The 15970-nt window shown below is 49.6% G+C and overlaps 2 protein-coding genes across 6 annotated transcripts; both read right to left on the reverse strand.

The window, feature by feature from the left end:
• Window positions 1-108: 108 nt before the first annotated feature.
• tpcn3 (two pore segment channel 3) lies at window positions 109-9043 on the reverse strand. Of its 4 annotated transcripts, XM_029171565.3 has the most exons (20): window positions 8641-9043; window positions 7967-8049; window positions 7780-7894; window positions 7575-7703; window positions 6325-6441; window positions 5412-5530; window positions 5228-5329; window positions 4802-4928; window positions 4530-4737; window positions 4004-4148; window positions 3635-3820; window positions 3084-3113; window positions 2333-2397; window positions 2152-2239; window positions 2004-2073; window positions 1653-1872; window positions 1130-1220; window positions 843-956; window positions 610-725; window positions 109-459 (listed from the first exon to the last, which is right to left on the reverse strand). In XM_029171565.3, the coding sequence occupies exons 1-20, from the start codon at window positions 8734-8736 to the stop codon at window positions 326-328; spliced, it is 2355 nt and encodes a 784-aa protein (XP_029027398.1). In that variant the 5' UTR covers window positions 8737-9043; the 3' UTR covers window positions 109-325. The 4 variants fall into 4 exon arrangements, with proteins under 4 accessions (XP_029027398.1, XP_029027472.1, XP_055367053.1 ...); XM_029171639.3 differs by lacking the exon at window positions 3084-3113 and having other exon boundaries at window positions 8641-9042; XM_055511078.1 differs by lacking the exons at window positions 7780-7894; window positions 7967-8049; window positions 8641-9043 and having other exon boundaries at window positions 5412-6441; window positions 7575-7594.
• A 671-nt stretch (window positions 9044-9714) lies between these two features.
• On the reverse strand, window positions 9715-14481 carry pgap4 (post-GPI attachment to proteins GalNAc transferase 4). 2 transcript variants are annotated; one of them, XM_029158437.3, is made up of 2 exons: window positions 14315-14481; window positions 9715-12700 (listed from the first exon to the last, which is right to left on the reverse strand). In XM_029158437.3, the coding sequence occupies exon 2, from the start codon at window positions 12524-12526 to the stop codon at window positions 11339-11341; it is 1188 nt and encodes a 395-aa protein (XP_029014270.1). In that variant the 5' UTR covers window positions 12527-12700; window positions 14315-14481; the 3' UTR covers window positions 9715-11338. The 2 variants fall into 2 exon arrangements, with proteins under 2 accessions (XP_029014270.1, XP_055367066.1); XM_055511091.1 differs by lacking the exon at window positions 14315-14481 and adding an exon at window positions 12845-14297.
• Between the last annotated feature and the right edge of the window lie 1489 nt (window positions 14482-15970).

Genomic DNA, 15970 nt, shown 5'->3' on the forward strand with positions numbered 1-15970 from the left:
GGTCTACTTTAAAAGCACATCTTTAGAAACGAATCATTCTTAAAATCGAACAAACATGTTTGACACAAGTTTAGTGATGTGTTCATGGTTCAGATAAACAGACATGACCACGGTATGAATATTCTTTATGTGAAAATACTGATTTCTTTTGTTTCTACATAGAAATATAAAAATATAGCACTGAATACGAGCTGAACACTAAGCCCACGTTCCACTGTATGAATGTCAGCTATGACCACGAGGCTCTAGACCAGGATACAGGGTACAAACCCTACCCAAAAGACAGATCCTGTTCCCTTCATAAACGACATATTTGTAGAAAAGTTTAAGCAGAGCTGAAAGTCGGGTTTGCAAAGTTTCCGCTTGTCTGAGCTTCAGGTTCATCGTTTTCTGCAAAGTCTTCAGGGTCGAGATCGGCTTCAAACATGCGCTGCAGAAAAGCGTCCACTGTGCGATACCCTGTGAGGAAACGCACAAAGCTCAGTGACTCAGGGTTTTATGTGGAAATAGTTTGTGAAACCTGTTACAAAGCTCAGCACTTATGAGTACTGATAATACACGACTGCTCCTCTGTGTCACGTGTTTTCCACATTCCTGAAAACTTCTTACTTTTGGAAGCGATTTTGAACATGAGGGTGGATTTGTTTCTTGTTGCTGATTGACCACTTCCCAGGTCATTGTCTGTGGTTTCCATGTTGTTCACCAGATTCTCCTCCAGCTTCTCCCTGGTTGATAAGAACAGGACAATGATCACACACCACACCCGTCGGTTTTGAGAATCAATCATAGCTTATTATATGTAAAGTATGAGTTTATTATAGTTGGTTATCATGGTAACATACTGAGCCACAGCCAGCTCCAGTTCCTCAATTTTGCGCTCCAGAGATGTCTGCAGGTCTCCCTTCTCCACAGAGTACTCCACGTAGAAGGCCTCGAGAACAAACGACACGAAGATGCTGGAGGACAACGCAAGGACAGTCAGCTGAAGAGCGGACATTAGATAAAACAAGACTCCTTATGCATCAACTACAAATTATCAGCCACTTTTAACTAGCTTAGTTACAGCTATTAACATTCGTCATGATTTATGTCTTATGAGGCTGAAGTGACCTGAAATAATTAGTCTTACTTGATGATGACGATGACGACTGCAATGTGGAAAACAACAAAGAAGATCCTCGCTGAGGCGTGAGTGACGGTGGCAAAGCCGCTGCTGAGCAGTAGAGTCATTAAGAATCACAGACAAGGATCTGAAAGAATCTGGGCTAATAGGTATATAGAAGTAAGCAAATTCATGGCTTGGATCAAATCTGTGGTGTTCCTCAAGGCACCATCCCTGGCCCACATGACGTAGTGAGAACCTAGCTGCAGAGCTAGAGTGTACAAATGGATGTTAGTAAGAATAGTTTGCATAAAAACCACGTAAAAATGTTGCCTAAAACTTCGTAGGACATTTGTGAGTTTCTGAGAACTCATGGCTGGATTCTAAGGATAAACCCACAAAAGAGGAAGCAAGCTCTGAACCTTTTACGTTTTTATGTTCTTGCATATTGGGACAAACTGGGCTTTGATTAGATGAAGTTAGCTGGTGCGTAAAGCCGGCTTTAGGTTTCTGCCCCAGGTTTAGCACCAGGCTTCCCTTTGAAGGATATCGTGCCACTGGTTGACCACAGTGAGTTCCACCAGCAGGATGAAAGATGACACCACGTTGTTGAAGTTGTTCCTGCAGTAGTTGGACTGTGCGAAGGCAGTTCCCTGCAGCAGAGGGTTTCCACAATAGGCCTTCGCTGGGTCGCTGGAGTCCTCGCCGTAAAACCTCACCTTCCCTTTGAACAGCTCCATCCCCACCATGGCAAAGATGTAGTACACCACCTGGGGAGGAGAGTGACCCGCTCAGGCCCAGTGGCAATGAAGGTCTAAGGAACTACTGGATTGGTTGTCATGACAACGACTCATTTTGAATCAGAACAGCACCGTTGTCCCGAGACACTGCAGCCACTTACGAGGATGAGCTGCCCAAACGTGAGGATGGCCGGTCCAATCCTGATCAGGGTGTTAATGATGGTGCGGAACCTAACGGGGAACAAGTTAGGACATCGACGTAAAACAGCCGTGTTTGAAGCCTGTCTGCCAGGACCAGCGCTACTCCACCTCTGGATGCTGTCCACCACCCGGATCAGCCTGAGGACTCGCAGGATGAAGACGATGTCCAGGATTTCCCGGCTGTTGTATCCGCCCGCTACCACAGCGCAGGGAGGAATATTCAGGAACACAGCTGAAGACTGGGAACGTCAGACAGAGCTGAACCTCTGCAGGTTTTAACAGCACTTACATGACTTCAGAGCCGAGTTGATGATTGTTGCAATCAGTGCAGAGACAACGATGATGGTATCAAACCTGGAAACAGAGGAAAAACAAATCTTCACCTTCATTCTTGTCGTTTCTTCAACAGAGATGATGCTAAAAGCAAAACCAGAGCGAGCTGTGAATGAAGCAAACAGTTCCCATCAGTCGGACTGGTGGACGACAGAGGCACATTATGGACGTATGAGGAGAGCCGGATCCTCAGAGAGCCATTCAGCCCAGTTGGCTGCCGACGAAAGTGCTTCAGGAGCTGAAGCGGCTTTTCATCAAAGCCATTTAGTTTCTATTTTATGTAAAGGAGCAGTTTTCACCAACTGGGATCCAGATCTAATAATACGTCCATAAAACAAACACACACCTGACGCGTCTCTCGCCAGCAGCTGTAGAAAGGTGGTGCAGTGTGTCCACTTTATTAGGAACACCTGCACAATCTAACGCGCTGAGCAGCTTCAAGTGTTCTGTCCTCACGAGCACAAACACACGTTAGAACCACGATGCTACAGCTGCTCAACCAGACTGTCCAGCACGGACCTGAGTGGACTCTGACTCAGCAACACGGATTGATTCATTTCTCAGAAATATTTGACACAAAGTGAACTATTTGTTTTTGCTGAAACCAAACAAGTCCATTTCTAAATAAAACGCTGCCTCAAGCGTTGAAGCGCCGTTCGGCCGACCAGTCGGAAGCATCAGGCAATGTAAAGAGACGAAACACGTACCTGGTACTTATAATGTGGGATGTTGATAAGCTGTGTGAAATGGATGTGACACAGCTCATTGAATTTACATTTATGATTATGAGCGTTAAACAAGTTCTACTCACACTGGACAACGTTGATCAGCTTCACACATGACTCATATTCAGAGGAGGCAGAGTAAAAGAGAGCGGGAAACACAGGGTTCAATGGACCATCACACAGTGGGTCTTGTGGTGAAGCTCACACTAGTTTGCCTCATGAGTAAAACCAGTAAAAGTATAAAAAACATCTTAATTTAGCAAAACGGATCACCTTGGATTCCTTAGATCTGAGTGGTGACCACCTTGCGTTGGCACCAAACATCCCATAGGCATAGAGTCTGAGACATTCCCCACCACTGGCTGCCCCAGAGCCTTTGCTACCTGCCCGTTTATTACAGTCATTACGGTGTTATGTGGTTTAGTAGCTTCTTGTTGATGTTCCATAATTAACTGAGCCCAGAACCTGACGATGGACAGCGCCCCCTACTGTGACCTGGGGTGGAGAAGGTGCTCGTGGTCGCTCGTCCTCACCAGTTCCAGAAGCTGTGCTTGGAGAAGAAGCTCCTGGGTTCAAAGACGTAGAGCTTCAACACGATCTCCAGCAGGTAGAGGGTCAGGAACAACCATTCACAGTTAGAGATGATCGGGTTCTCTTCGTCCAGACCGATGATCACGGCGTTGACCAGGATGATCAGGTCGTAAACTATGACGAAGGCCCTAACCCAAAACACACACACACACACACACACACACACACACACACACACACACACACACACACACACACACACACACACACACACACACACACACACACACACACACACACACACACACACAGAGTCTCAGTGGGGCGTCTGGTTCTGATGCTCTCATGTAGCTGCTGTCCACTGGTCTCACCGGTGCTGGACCATGCGGCAGAGCAGTCGACTGGGAGCCGACAGGTACAGGGTTGGAAACCAGTTCTGAAGAGGATGCGGCCTGGACTTGAGCGTGATGACCTCGATGTTGAGAAGGTCGGCCAGCTGCACGAACGCCAGCTTCCCTGTCGAGCAAACGCACGTTCACAAACGTCCTCTGTTGCACAGATCATTGGGACCATGAGCTGAGACCGCGCGGCGGCCGAGCCCCTTCACGGACGCTTAACGCGCTCCTTTTGCCTCCACTCGTCTTTTCACACGAAGCCTTTTTGGCTTTGTGCAAAATCACGTTTTTGGTCAGTTGCGTCGGGTCTCCGCGTTGAGCGGAACTCAATGACGAAGCAGCTGAACTTCCTCCTGATTGTGGCCGCGGTGACTCGGCAGGATGCGGGCGGACGGCCGGAGCTGCAAGGTGCTTATCAGCGGCGCGGCCTCGTGGACCGCAGGCAGGCCGGGAACGGCACCGACAACCCTGAAGCCGACCCTGTAGGAACCGAGCCACTCACCGATGCAGCCCCGGTTCTGGAGGTCGCACACGCTCCACAGCAGCTCCCTGTGGGCGGTGCTGATGCCGGGCTGCACCAGTCGGACCAGCTGCCTCCAGTGGGCCCGGCTCACCACCGGCTCCGCCTCCGCCTCCCGCCGCTCCTGCAGGATGGCGAACGCTCGCACCATCTTGTGCCGTTTGGCCCTCACCAGCTGCCGGACCTCCTCCTGTGGGACAGACGAGATCCAGTCTGCAGCGCAGGGTTCAGGCGTTAATATTGGCGGCATTTACCTTCAGGTACTTTTTGTAGTTGTTGAAGACGACGGCCAGGAAGGCAGACATGAAGATGTAGGTGTTGATGAAGATGTAGAGAATGAAGAAGAGGGTGAAGACGACCTCAGAGTTGTAGGCCGGCATCCTGCCAACGACAAAGCATGGGCTCCAGCAACGCACACAAACAGCCAGGCTGACGAACACGCTCGCACAACAAACGTCCTCCTTGGGGTCAGGAGGCGCTGCAGAACACGTGACGCAGCTACGAAGCAGCGGCCTGATACAGGTCCACGCACGCTCACAGTCACAGAACCAGCGGCGGCCACGGCTGCAGACGCCGCCTCCATCGCACCAACACGGAGATGCGTCCGGCAGCAAGCGAGACGAACGGACTCAACACAAACGTCCGGGGACGCGACGCGTTCCCACAGCACTGGCTCTCACATGATGTCGGGGCTGTTGGCTGTGGTGACCAGAACGTAGAGATCCAGCACGATCTCCAGGTAGTTGGTGAAGTACGGAGCCCCGTCCACCGTCTTCAGCCCGCTGCGACCAAACACAAACACACTCGGGTCAAAGGTCAAGTACGGCCGCGCCTGCGACGCGGGCGGACGCGAGCGGCTCTCACCGCTTCCCCAGCAGCTTCAGAGCCATGAGCGCGAACATGAGGACGCTGAACATGAAGAGCAGGAAGACGTAGCAGATCTCTGGCAGCGCGTTCCTGATGCTCCTGAAGGCTCTGCGGAGCTGAACACACACACACGTACAGGCACACGCACACACAGGCACAGGCACACGCACGCACGCACGCACACACACACACACACAGCACGCACACACACACACACACACAGCACACACACACACACACACACACAGCACGCACACACACACACACACACACACACAGCACGCACGCACACACGCACAGCACGCACACACACACAGCACACACACGCACAGCACGCACAGCACGCACACAGCACACACAGGCACACACAGGCACGCACACACAGCACAGGCACACACACACACACAGGCACGCACGCACAGCACGCACACACACACACAGGCACAGCACGCACGCACGCACAGCACGCACGCACGCACACACACACAGCACGCACGCACACAGCACACACAGGCACACACACACACACAGGCACGCACGCACAGCACGCACACACACACACAGGCACAGCACGCACGCACGCACAGCACGCACGCACGCACACACACACACAGCACACACAGGCACACACACACACAGGCACAGGCACGCACGCACACACACACAGCACGCACACACACACAGCACGCACACACACACAGCACGCACACACACACGCACACACACACAGCACGCACACACACACACACAGCACGCATACACACGCACACACACACACAGCACGAGCACACACACACACACAGCACGCATACACACGCACACACACACACAGCACGAGCACACACACACGCCTGCTTTTAAAGCCCATCGCCGTCCAATCGGTCGACCTGCGGCCAAAAACTGGAGGCACCTGTCGGCCCTCGGTGACGTTGACCAGCAGCAGCGGACGCAGGACCCTGGACCAGCGCACGGCGGAGCAGCCGCTCACCACTAAGGCTCCGTAGATGATCATGTCCATCAGAGTGAGCTTCAACAGAGGAGAGAGGTGTGAAGGCATGAACACATGAATGCATGGACGCGTGAACACATGAATGCATGAACATGTGAACACATGAATGCATGAATGCGTGAACACATGGAAGCGTGAACAGATGAATGTGTGAATAGATGAATGTGTGAACGGATTAATACGTGAACCCATGAACATGTGAACACATGAACGCATTAACGTGTGAACACACCAATGCATGAACACATGAATGCATGAACGGGTGAACACATGGACGTGTGAACAAATGAATGCGTGAACAGATTAATGCGTGGACAGATGAATGTGTGAACGCATTAATACGTGAACGCATTAACGTGTGAACACACAAATGCATAAATACATTAATGTGTGAACGTGTGAATGCATGAACACATGAACACGTGAACGCATGAACGCATGAATGTGTGAACACGAGAACACGTGAACGCATGAACAGATCTGCAGCATCACATTAATCACACGGGGCCACAACAGCTCTCTGCTGTCACTTTGTTACATGCGAGACATCAGGAAGTGGACGGCGCTCAGCGAGGAGCTGCACGTGACGCTACGCACCGTCCAAAGACTTCCTGCAGGAAAAGCGCTGACGAGGCAGCGTCTTCCACCAAAGGTCGTTTCACAACAACAGGCTCAGCACATTTCTGCCTGGGCTCATCACAGGCAGGAAGTGGGCTCAGCACGTCCACGCCTCCACCCTCCCCGGGTCCAGAGCCTCCGTAGCAGAGCTGCACTTCTGCTGGTGGATCCGCTCGCTTCCAGTCCAACAACAACAACAACAGAGTCATTTTGACCTCACGATCACAGACACAGACGGATCCCTGACCAGGCTCGGCCCGAAAGCGTGCGACTCCTGTGACGGCACCGACGCTCAGAACCCTTGGTGCCGCCTTAGCAGACGTTCTGACCAGTACACAACAAGCAGCTCCACACACGCCGGCTGATGCTGGACTCATAAAACCAGAAGGAACCCGGCGTGCGACGTCGGACACAGGACGGTTCACCATCAAATCACAGACAACAGGGTCCGAAGAACGTCAGCAACGTAGTGACAAAGTAAACGTCAGGAGGTCGCTGCCATCGGGAGCTACTGGGTTTGGGTCGGGTCTCACCAGGAGGGTGACCATGATGCAGATGTTCTTGGGGTCCTTCCAGAACTTGTCTCGAGGGATGACCTTGGCGTAGTGAGCCAGTCGGAGCGTGAAGGCCAGCAGACAGAGCAGCTCCAGCAGCATCGTGGCCTGGAAAACAGCGCAGGTCACAGCGCGCTCAGGACGGCACCGCCGGCGCCGGGGCCGGGGCCCGGGGCCCACTCACCCACAGGGGCCAGAGCAGCACGGCCGGCTCCTCGAACGCGGCCAGCGACAGGTCCACCAGGATGAAGACGTAGACCAGCACCCGAGGAAGCCAGTGGTTGTAGAGCAGATACAGCCTGAAACACAGGAGCGCAGCGTGACGCCGGCCGGCGGCTGCAACCGGACCTTCGCACCCGCACGGGCCTCACCTCACGGCCCGCGGCGACGTGTCGAAGTAGATGTTCCTGTTGTACAGAGCGTCCGACACGTAGGCGACGGCCAGCTCCAGGTCCTGGACACGGAGGGAACAGGTTGTGCACCCGCGCTCAGCATTCGGTACCAAAGAAGTCACAAAGGGTTAGAAGTCCATTTGTCAAACGTGCAAAAGGGACTCGGTCACGATTCGTTATCATTAAAACTGACTGGAGGAAAACATGGAGAAAGACGGAATTAATTATGTCACAACAGCAGGACAGGAAGTAAAGCATTTACAGGTCCACAGCGTTTGCAGGTTTGTTTCTTGTGCAGAAAGAGATTGTGTTCCATAAATTACTGCACGTTTTACGGAAGCGTTGGCGTGAAAAAGACTAGATTAAGTGCACTTCATCGTTTCTGGCTCGTTTGATCGTGAGTCACAGCAAAGCGAACGTCGGTGCTTCATGCAGGTTAATGAACGCTGCAGCGTTTCCAGCTCGGTGCAACCGTGCGTGAACGCAGCTCAATCATTCACCGCATCGGCGGAAACACTGGGAACTCTGCAGAGAAGCTGCGGGAGCCTCGTCTCCATCACCGGTTGACCTTTATGGGCCCCGCGGACCGGAGTCCGGCCTTTGCTGCCGTCACGGGAGACGGAGCCTCGTCCGTCACAACGCGCCGCTCTCACCTCTTTGCTCCGAGCACAACTCGCTCCGTTCGGACATTCTTTGGCTTTTCCTGCGGGATCTTCGGGAATGTTCTCGCTCTGCTCCGGTTCCGACATGGTTTGAAACTTCAGGCTGGACTCTTCGCAAGGGTGGACGCGGCGCAGAGAGTTCGAGTCCGAGAGGGAGTTCTGTCTGCGAGGACGGCAAAGACCCAGAAGCGCCTTCAAAACGCACGTTTCGCTGTGATCGTCACCACGTCCATCACCGAGGGTCCACTTCAGACGCGTCCTTCCAGCTACGTGCTACTGGGACGGGACACACTCCATCGCTGGCTGGGTCTGGATCAACTGGTCCGAACAGCTGTTTGTCCTACTCTAATAAACCTGGGCGCGTGTTGCCTTCACGGACCGGTGAAAATATAGGTTGGGTAGAGCGTGACGTGGTCGGCGATGTGCGAGTTGGTTCATAAAAATAGAATCTCCCAGAACAGAACAGAACAGAAACTGCGGCTAATAATAGTTTTCAGTTTTGAATTCACTTCTTTTGTTCAACGTAAATCTATTACTCTCGTGAATGAAAAAAATAATAAACATTTCGGATTATTTAAATTGTGCTTTGTGGTGTTATTTTTTTTGTGTTTGTACTTTTAATTTTACGTCTACGTTTTTCTCTTTTGACTATTTATTAACGAGATTTTCCGAACTCTCATCTCAGACCCATAACGTGACAGTCAAGGCGTCATGTGACTCAGCAGTAGAATAACGGAAAGGAAAGAGTCGTTCAAGAACCAAAACACTGACTGGAAAACTCAACTCCTTCTCGAGGCCCACATACACGTTGGTAAATAACAGTTGCCTCCACCTGCTGGTCCAAATGATGCTGTGCTGCGTCTAATGTATTTTTATGTGCAGGCATTTTAATAGTCCAAACTTACTGTTCAAACTGTGGCTTAGATGAATGTGCGGCTTCCGGTGGTGCTGCCCCCTGCTGGTCACCCTGCTGTCGAAAACTGTAGCTTTATGAAGTGACAAACCTATAGATGCATTTATCTGCTGAATTAAACATAACCAATAACAACACTCGACAACAGAGGATGAAGTAAAATCAATATATTGTTATAGGAAGACCCTACAAATAAATAATTCACATTTCATTGAATTTTGCAAATTAGTCAATAGATAAACATAAGAAAACAAACTTAAAGGCAAGTGTGTATACTTAGAGTTAGGGAAAATATTATAGATAAACCATTTTAATTTGTATTTTGTGATTTTAATTTTTTACTGAACTTGATTAAACTTTCACCTGATATATTTTATTTAAGGATTCCTTTTATAAAGTGCAACATTGAAGCAAGTAATAAACAGCATACACCTTGTTAATTCTGACCAAAAAAAAAACGCTAAATCAGCAGAACAACAGGAAGCAGTATACGCTATAACAACACTTTGATCCGATGTTATCTTAAAGATTAACTTAAATAAGTTGTCAAACAAAACTGTGTTTTAATCAAAGAAATTTTACAGCTGATCTAATGTTGGCAGATTGGAAAACTTCATGCACGTGTTAGTTTTACTTTGGCAGCTACTTCCTGTCATTCTTACTAGATAACTACATATAATAAAGACTAAAAGGCACATTCAGGGATACAAAGAGCAGTCAGTGACCTGCTAGTTTGATTACCAACAGTCTCACATTCCAGTTATTCATCTGCAGCGTTTTATGTCAAGAGCAAGTGTAGCACTCAACAGCAAACCACCACACAAAGAGCCTCATTAAACTAGGTGAGTCAGACAGAACGTAGAGGAGTGGCCCCTGGAGGAGCTTGCAGGAGCAAGCAGGTGGCAGGAGTCTGTGTGTTTCACTCTTGTTCAAAGCAGAAGCTTCCAAGGTTTGCTGACTATTCTTACATCTCCTTTAATAGTAGAGATTAAATAACGTTCAGATTCATTCTGAAGCGTCAGACTGTTGGTTTAAAGGCAGATATTATCACTTGCTGTGTCTCCATATGTCTAATCAAGTCACTGATACAGTAACCTATGCTGTAGTAGTTGTTTCCTCAAACAGAATAATATTGTTTTAGAAAGTCATTGAAGAACATTGGTCCAAACCTCATATTCAACCACTGAAGAAATACAAAGCTCCAGTGCCAATAAATAACAGGTCACACGTTCAAAGTCTGACCAGTTACTGGACATTTCTGAGATCATAACAGGATGCTGCAGCCTCTGGGTGTTTAAACTGTGGATGAAGCCTTTGATCAAGTTCTTCAGTCTCATGTCACACACGTCCTAAAAGTGCAATGTGAAGGATTTAAACAGCATCTGATTGTTTTGATGGTTTCACGAGCCAAGGCAGTAGAACTACAACATTACAGCAGCATAGAAACATGAAATCCAGCATGATGATCCTGAAGCATAAACACAGCTCAGGGATTTGGTGAGTTCCAGGTAACACAGATCAGAATCAGGTTGCATTTGTTTTAAACATGACATCTTTTAATGTCTCTTTTGGGTTCCACTAACTTTGGACGCAGTCGTGTCATTTAGCTTTTATAGGCTGGAGTCTATAAAATATTACTCAACTTTACTATGGTAATATTTAAACTGAACTCAGACCCAACAACTTTTCACCTTCAAACCAATGTTTGCTGAGTGACATCTTTAAACGTCTGATCATGGCAGGAGGAACCAGATTCAATCCTCTCCACGCCTCCTGTCAGAGGAGTTTGGGTCGAGCTGGGTTGGTCCTGACAGAGGAGTACGCACCAATGTGGGTGACAAGGTTGGGCTCCACGCTATGAGACCTTTCCCCAGGGACCGTCCTGGCTACCTTATACAGAACCATGTCTTTGGCGTTCCCTTTGACACAGAACGAGCCGTCCAGATACTCTGCCACCCTGAGCGAGGCGTTGCCAGGGAAGAGCATGGCCGGGGTGCAGCACTCGGTGGCAGGTGATACTGCGTAGAGCTGCGGGGACAGCCTCCGCGCCTCCAGGAGGTAGTGGCGCCCCACCAGCTCGGCAGCCGCCATGAAGTAGATGGTGAAGAAGATGACGTGGCCGCATGAAAACGTGAAGGACAAGGAGCAGGGGTTGCAGAAGGGAAGGATCAGGAGGAGCACCGTCGCTCCCACCAGGCCGAGTCCCACCCACTCCAGGATTCTGTAGGGCTCTGGGTTCCAATAGCGTTGCAGCCTTTCAGGGTGATACAGCTTGATGTAAAGAGTCTGGAGGGCAAACCTGCGCGACAGCAAGTCTTTTACAACTGTGAAGAAATCGTGCTGTGGCAAAGCATCATCCTCCAGGACAACCGTGTTTCTTGGCTTCACCAGCTCCCATCCCTTGCGGAGGCAAAAGACGTAATCTCGCTTTTCCTTCTCAAACATGTTGACTTCCCAGCTCCTCTGCTGCTCCTGAGGGGGGCGGCGGATCACCCTGAAGTGCGGCTCCAGCAGCTTGGCATCCTTGTTTTCCACAGGACCACTTTCCACGTCACAGACCAGCACCTCTGCACAGCGCTGCTCCCCACAGTCTCCCAGAATGCCGTGCAGCTGCCGCATCACCTGCAACAGATAGTGGAAGTCCTTTCCCTCAGCCCGTCTGGCTGTTATCACAGTAACCAGGAGCTCCGGATGCTGGGCAGCATCTCGGAACCTGGAGGATGCCTCAGAAGTGGGTTTCTGCCAGAAGTGCAGCGCTTCTTGACCTTGGTCCAGGCTTGTTCGTAGAGCCTCCTCACTCATGGATTCAAGGTACATGGACTTGATAAAGTAGTAAGAGTAAAGGATCCGATGGCAGCACAGAGGCAGAGCGACACAAAAGGTGATGATGGACAAGGCAAAGGCTTGACTGACTGGCTTGGACCATCGCAAACACTGACGGACGAGTGGTTTCCATCGAGGCATTGGGAAAACAGGCAGCTGGAAGGGGTCAGATAGAGGATGTCTGAGGAGGCTTTACATTAGCGCCCTAGCACACAGTCGACAGGAGAAAATCCACAGCCCCAGATCAGCCAGATCAACCACATGTAGTCTAACAGCTCAAGAAAGCGTCAGCTTGGTCCTTGTCTTGTGTCTGTGCTGTAGAAGGACACAAAAGAAACAAAAATTAAATGCTGTCAGACTGTAGGAGACACAAACCACAGGGATCTGATGATGCTGCACCTGCTACGTCAAACAGAAACAGAAATCACAGAACCATCCATCGTAACAGCAGACGTTTACCTCCTGACTAACAGGAGGCAGCAGGTGAGGCTGGGAAGCATCACATCAGGCACCATCAGCACCGGCGCACCTCAGGGATGTGTCCTCTCCCCACTGCTCTATCCCCCTATACCAAAGACTGCACCTCAGGAGACGCGTCTGAAGTATGAAGCACGCAGACCACATGACCGTCGTTGGGCTCATCCAGGACGTTGATGGGTCTGCATACAGACAGGAGGTGGAGCAGCTGGTCCAGTGGTGCAGTCAGAACCAGCTGACTGTGGAGATGACAGTGGACTTCAGGAAGAACCGCCTGCCCCCTCTCCCCCTCACCATCCACAACAACACAGTGTCTACCGTGGACTCATTCAGGTTCCTAGGGTCCACAATCTTCCAGAACCTGAAGTGGGGCCCCCACATAGACACTGTCCGCAAAAAGACCCAGCAGAGGTTGAACTTCCCTGCCCCAGGAGCTGCTGACCACCTTCTACACGGCCATCGTCCAGTCTGTCCTCTGCACCTCCATCACTGTGTGGTCTGGTTCAGCCACCAGGCAGGACAGACACAGACTGCAGAGGGAGGTCCGGTCAGCAGAGAAGATCATTGGGACTGAGCTTCCTTCTATTGAGCATCTGTACCGGTCCAGACTCAGGAAACGGGCTGTCAGCATCACCGCTGACCCCACACACAAACTGTTTAAGCTCCTCCCCTCTGGCAGGCGTCACAGAGCCATAGCCACCAGAACCAGCAGAACCAGGGTCAGCTTCTTCCCCCAGGTTGTGTCTGAACTGAACTCTACCGGTTACACAAAACGATGACTCAGTGCTGTACAAACATAAATGTGCAATAACCACAGGGCCGGTTCTGGGCATAGGCGGTCGTCTAGGGCGCCACCTGCTGGAGAAGCGCCGCTCCGAGCCTTCAGAAGAAACATGTGCGTAAAGGCGCCTGGAGCGGAGGAGACGGGCGCAAAATCACGACCTCGCCCACTTGGCCTGAATAACCAGAAAGTGACGAAGTGATAGAGTGAGTAGCAGTTTATTTATTGTGTGTAAATAACTATAATAAAAACTGTAAACAGTTTGTGTTCATGCCACAAGAACAAAGACGGAGTCAGACCGCAACTCATTCCTTGCTTGTCCTGTGAAAACTTGAGATTAAAGCGGAGCCTGATTCTACTGTCCAAGAACTGAAAGGGTTCAAATAAAAAGGATTAAAGACTCACGTTTCTGCTCGCACCATGAAACACTTGCCCCAAAGTTCCCTTTGCTGAGTTAATCAAAATTAAATCTCTAAATGTGCTAAAACAAAGACCAACGCTAAAACACACAAACACCACAGAGACCCCGATAGACGAGACACGGGGGAAGTTAAGCCGGCGGAGTCCGATCTGCCCAAAACAACGCAACACACGGCTAACAGTTAGCATCAGGCTAATAGACAGATAATAGAAACAGTTCCAGACACTGAACCCTGCAGAAACAGACTCACACAGAGCTGCGTATGTCCGCCTCGTCCTCCGGCTCCTGCTGCTGTGTCGTCGTCCTCGTCGTATTCTTCTTCTTCTAGTGCTGCTTCTGCTGTTTCTTCTTCTACTGCTCCTCCATATTTCTTCTTCTTCTTCTTCTTCTTCTTCTTCTTCTTCTTCTTCTACTAATACTACTACTGCTGCTGTTGCTGCTCCATCTTTTTCTTCTTCTACTTCTGCTGCTCGCTGTCTACTGCAGTGCACGAGCTCCACTTTTTGAATGCTACAGTAATAGAAGCGCACGGAACGAATACATATATAATTGCTCCAGACCGGCAGGTGGCGCTGCTGCGTCACAACCTGTAGAGGATCGCTGTTAGAATTGGAAGCTCAGTTCACAGCACCAACACATGATGAAACAGTTAAATTAGTAAAAGCTGAATAAACAGACACATCCACAAGTGCGAATTTGAGTTTTAGTGCTCATCTGTGTTCATGGCCCCTGTGATGGACAGATCAGGATTCACCTGCCTTTCAGTCACTGACCCTGACATAGATGAAATCAGGAGAACACAGAAGACTGAACAAGTATGAAGGTCTGATGGTAGATCCCTGCTCTCCTGTTCACAACCTTTCTATGTCCAGCTAATGGCTCTGGAATTAACTTTCCTCACAATAAAGAAGCTACTTGGGCGAACGGTGACTCAGTTCCACCGGACTCCACTGGCTGCTTGATGTGAGCCTACAGGTGTAGAGGAGGTTCCTGTTACATCCTAATTCCTTAATGAATCAACACACTAAGATATTATATAAACTTTGAACATTTGCTTTCATGGAAACAGTTTACTAGACAAAAAACCTTAAAATCAAAAACGTAACTCTATGTTTCTTACTCATGTGCTTATTATTTGTGGATCTGTTTTTTCACATTTAATACTTCAGTTTTCTTACTTGCATCATGCTGACGCTTTACATTGAGACAGAAAATATTATGATAAGGTTAGACTTTTGTTGTGTGAGTTTGTCCAACGTGCAGCGTTTCAGTGACAACAATAGAGGTTGAGATGTTTCACATTCCGTTCAGGAATCGTCTGGACACCCTGAAACCAAATCATAGACCAAGTTTAGAGGAGTCCTACGTGTGCAGCAGGTAAACACACTGCGTCCACTCACTGACAAGTGAGCAGAACATTTTGCTTATGAAGTTAGGGACACGTATGAGAATTTAAATACTTAGTTTCTAGTTTTATTTTTTCATTTTCACAGTCAGTGTGAAACAGCAAGACAACCATCTGCCTGCCATCAAAGCTCTTGACCTTCTGCTAACTCACCACATACTGTATGTGTGTGATGGATTCTTCATGGTTTGCATCTTGTGGCCTGGTTTCATTCATTAAATGCGGTGAGTGTTGGTTCATAAGCTGCTGATGAACATTCATTGTACATTTAGCTCCCAGAGATGCTCAACATCAGCTTGCCTCAGTGCGTTTGGTGGCGGTAACGCTGGGATCAGACTTATCATCTCAGCATCTGTCTGAAAAGGAGCGACTGCTCACGTCACATGTTTGTGTTTGCATTTGGTGACGTCAGTTACCGACACCAACAAGCACGAAACGCTCGTCAGATCATTTACCAGAAATGTCACCAACATCTGGCCTGATGCTTCTTCTAACCACAGA

This window comes from Betta splendens, chromosome 1, assembly GCF_900634795.4.
Source record: "Betta splendens chromosome 1, fBetSpl5.4, whole genome shotgun sequence".
Classification (NCBI taxonomy): domain Eukaryota; kingdom Metazoa; phylum Chordata; class Actinopteri; order Anabantiformes; family Osphronemidae; genus Betta; species Betta splendens.

What these genes read in the sequence shown, in the direction of transcription:
- pgap4 (XM_029158437.3), bottom strand. Translation starts at nt 12,526, where the DNA reads ATGCCTCGATGGAAACCACTCGTCCGTCAGTGTTTGCGATGGTCCAAG.
- tpcn3 (XM_055511078.1), bottom strand. Translation starts at nt 6,172, where the DNA reads ATGCGTGCTGTGTGTGTGTGTGTGCGTGCTGTGTGTGTGTGCGTGTGT. An exon ending in TGCCGCATGGTCCAGCACCG is followed by an intron (nt 3,821 to 4,003) that starts GTGAGACCAGTG and finishes GTTTTGGGTTAG; the next exon opens with GGCCTTCGTCATAGTTTACG. An exon ending in CGTTTGGGCAGCTCATCCTC is followed by an intron (nt 1,873 to 2,003) that starts GTAAGTGGCTGC and finishes TCTCCTCCCCAG; the next exon opens with GTGGTGTACTACATCTTTGC.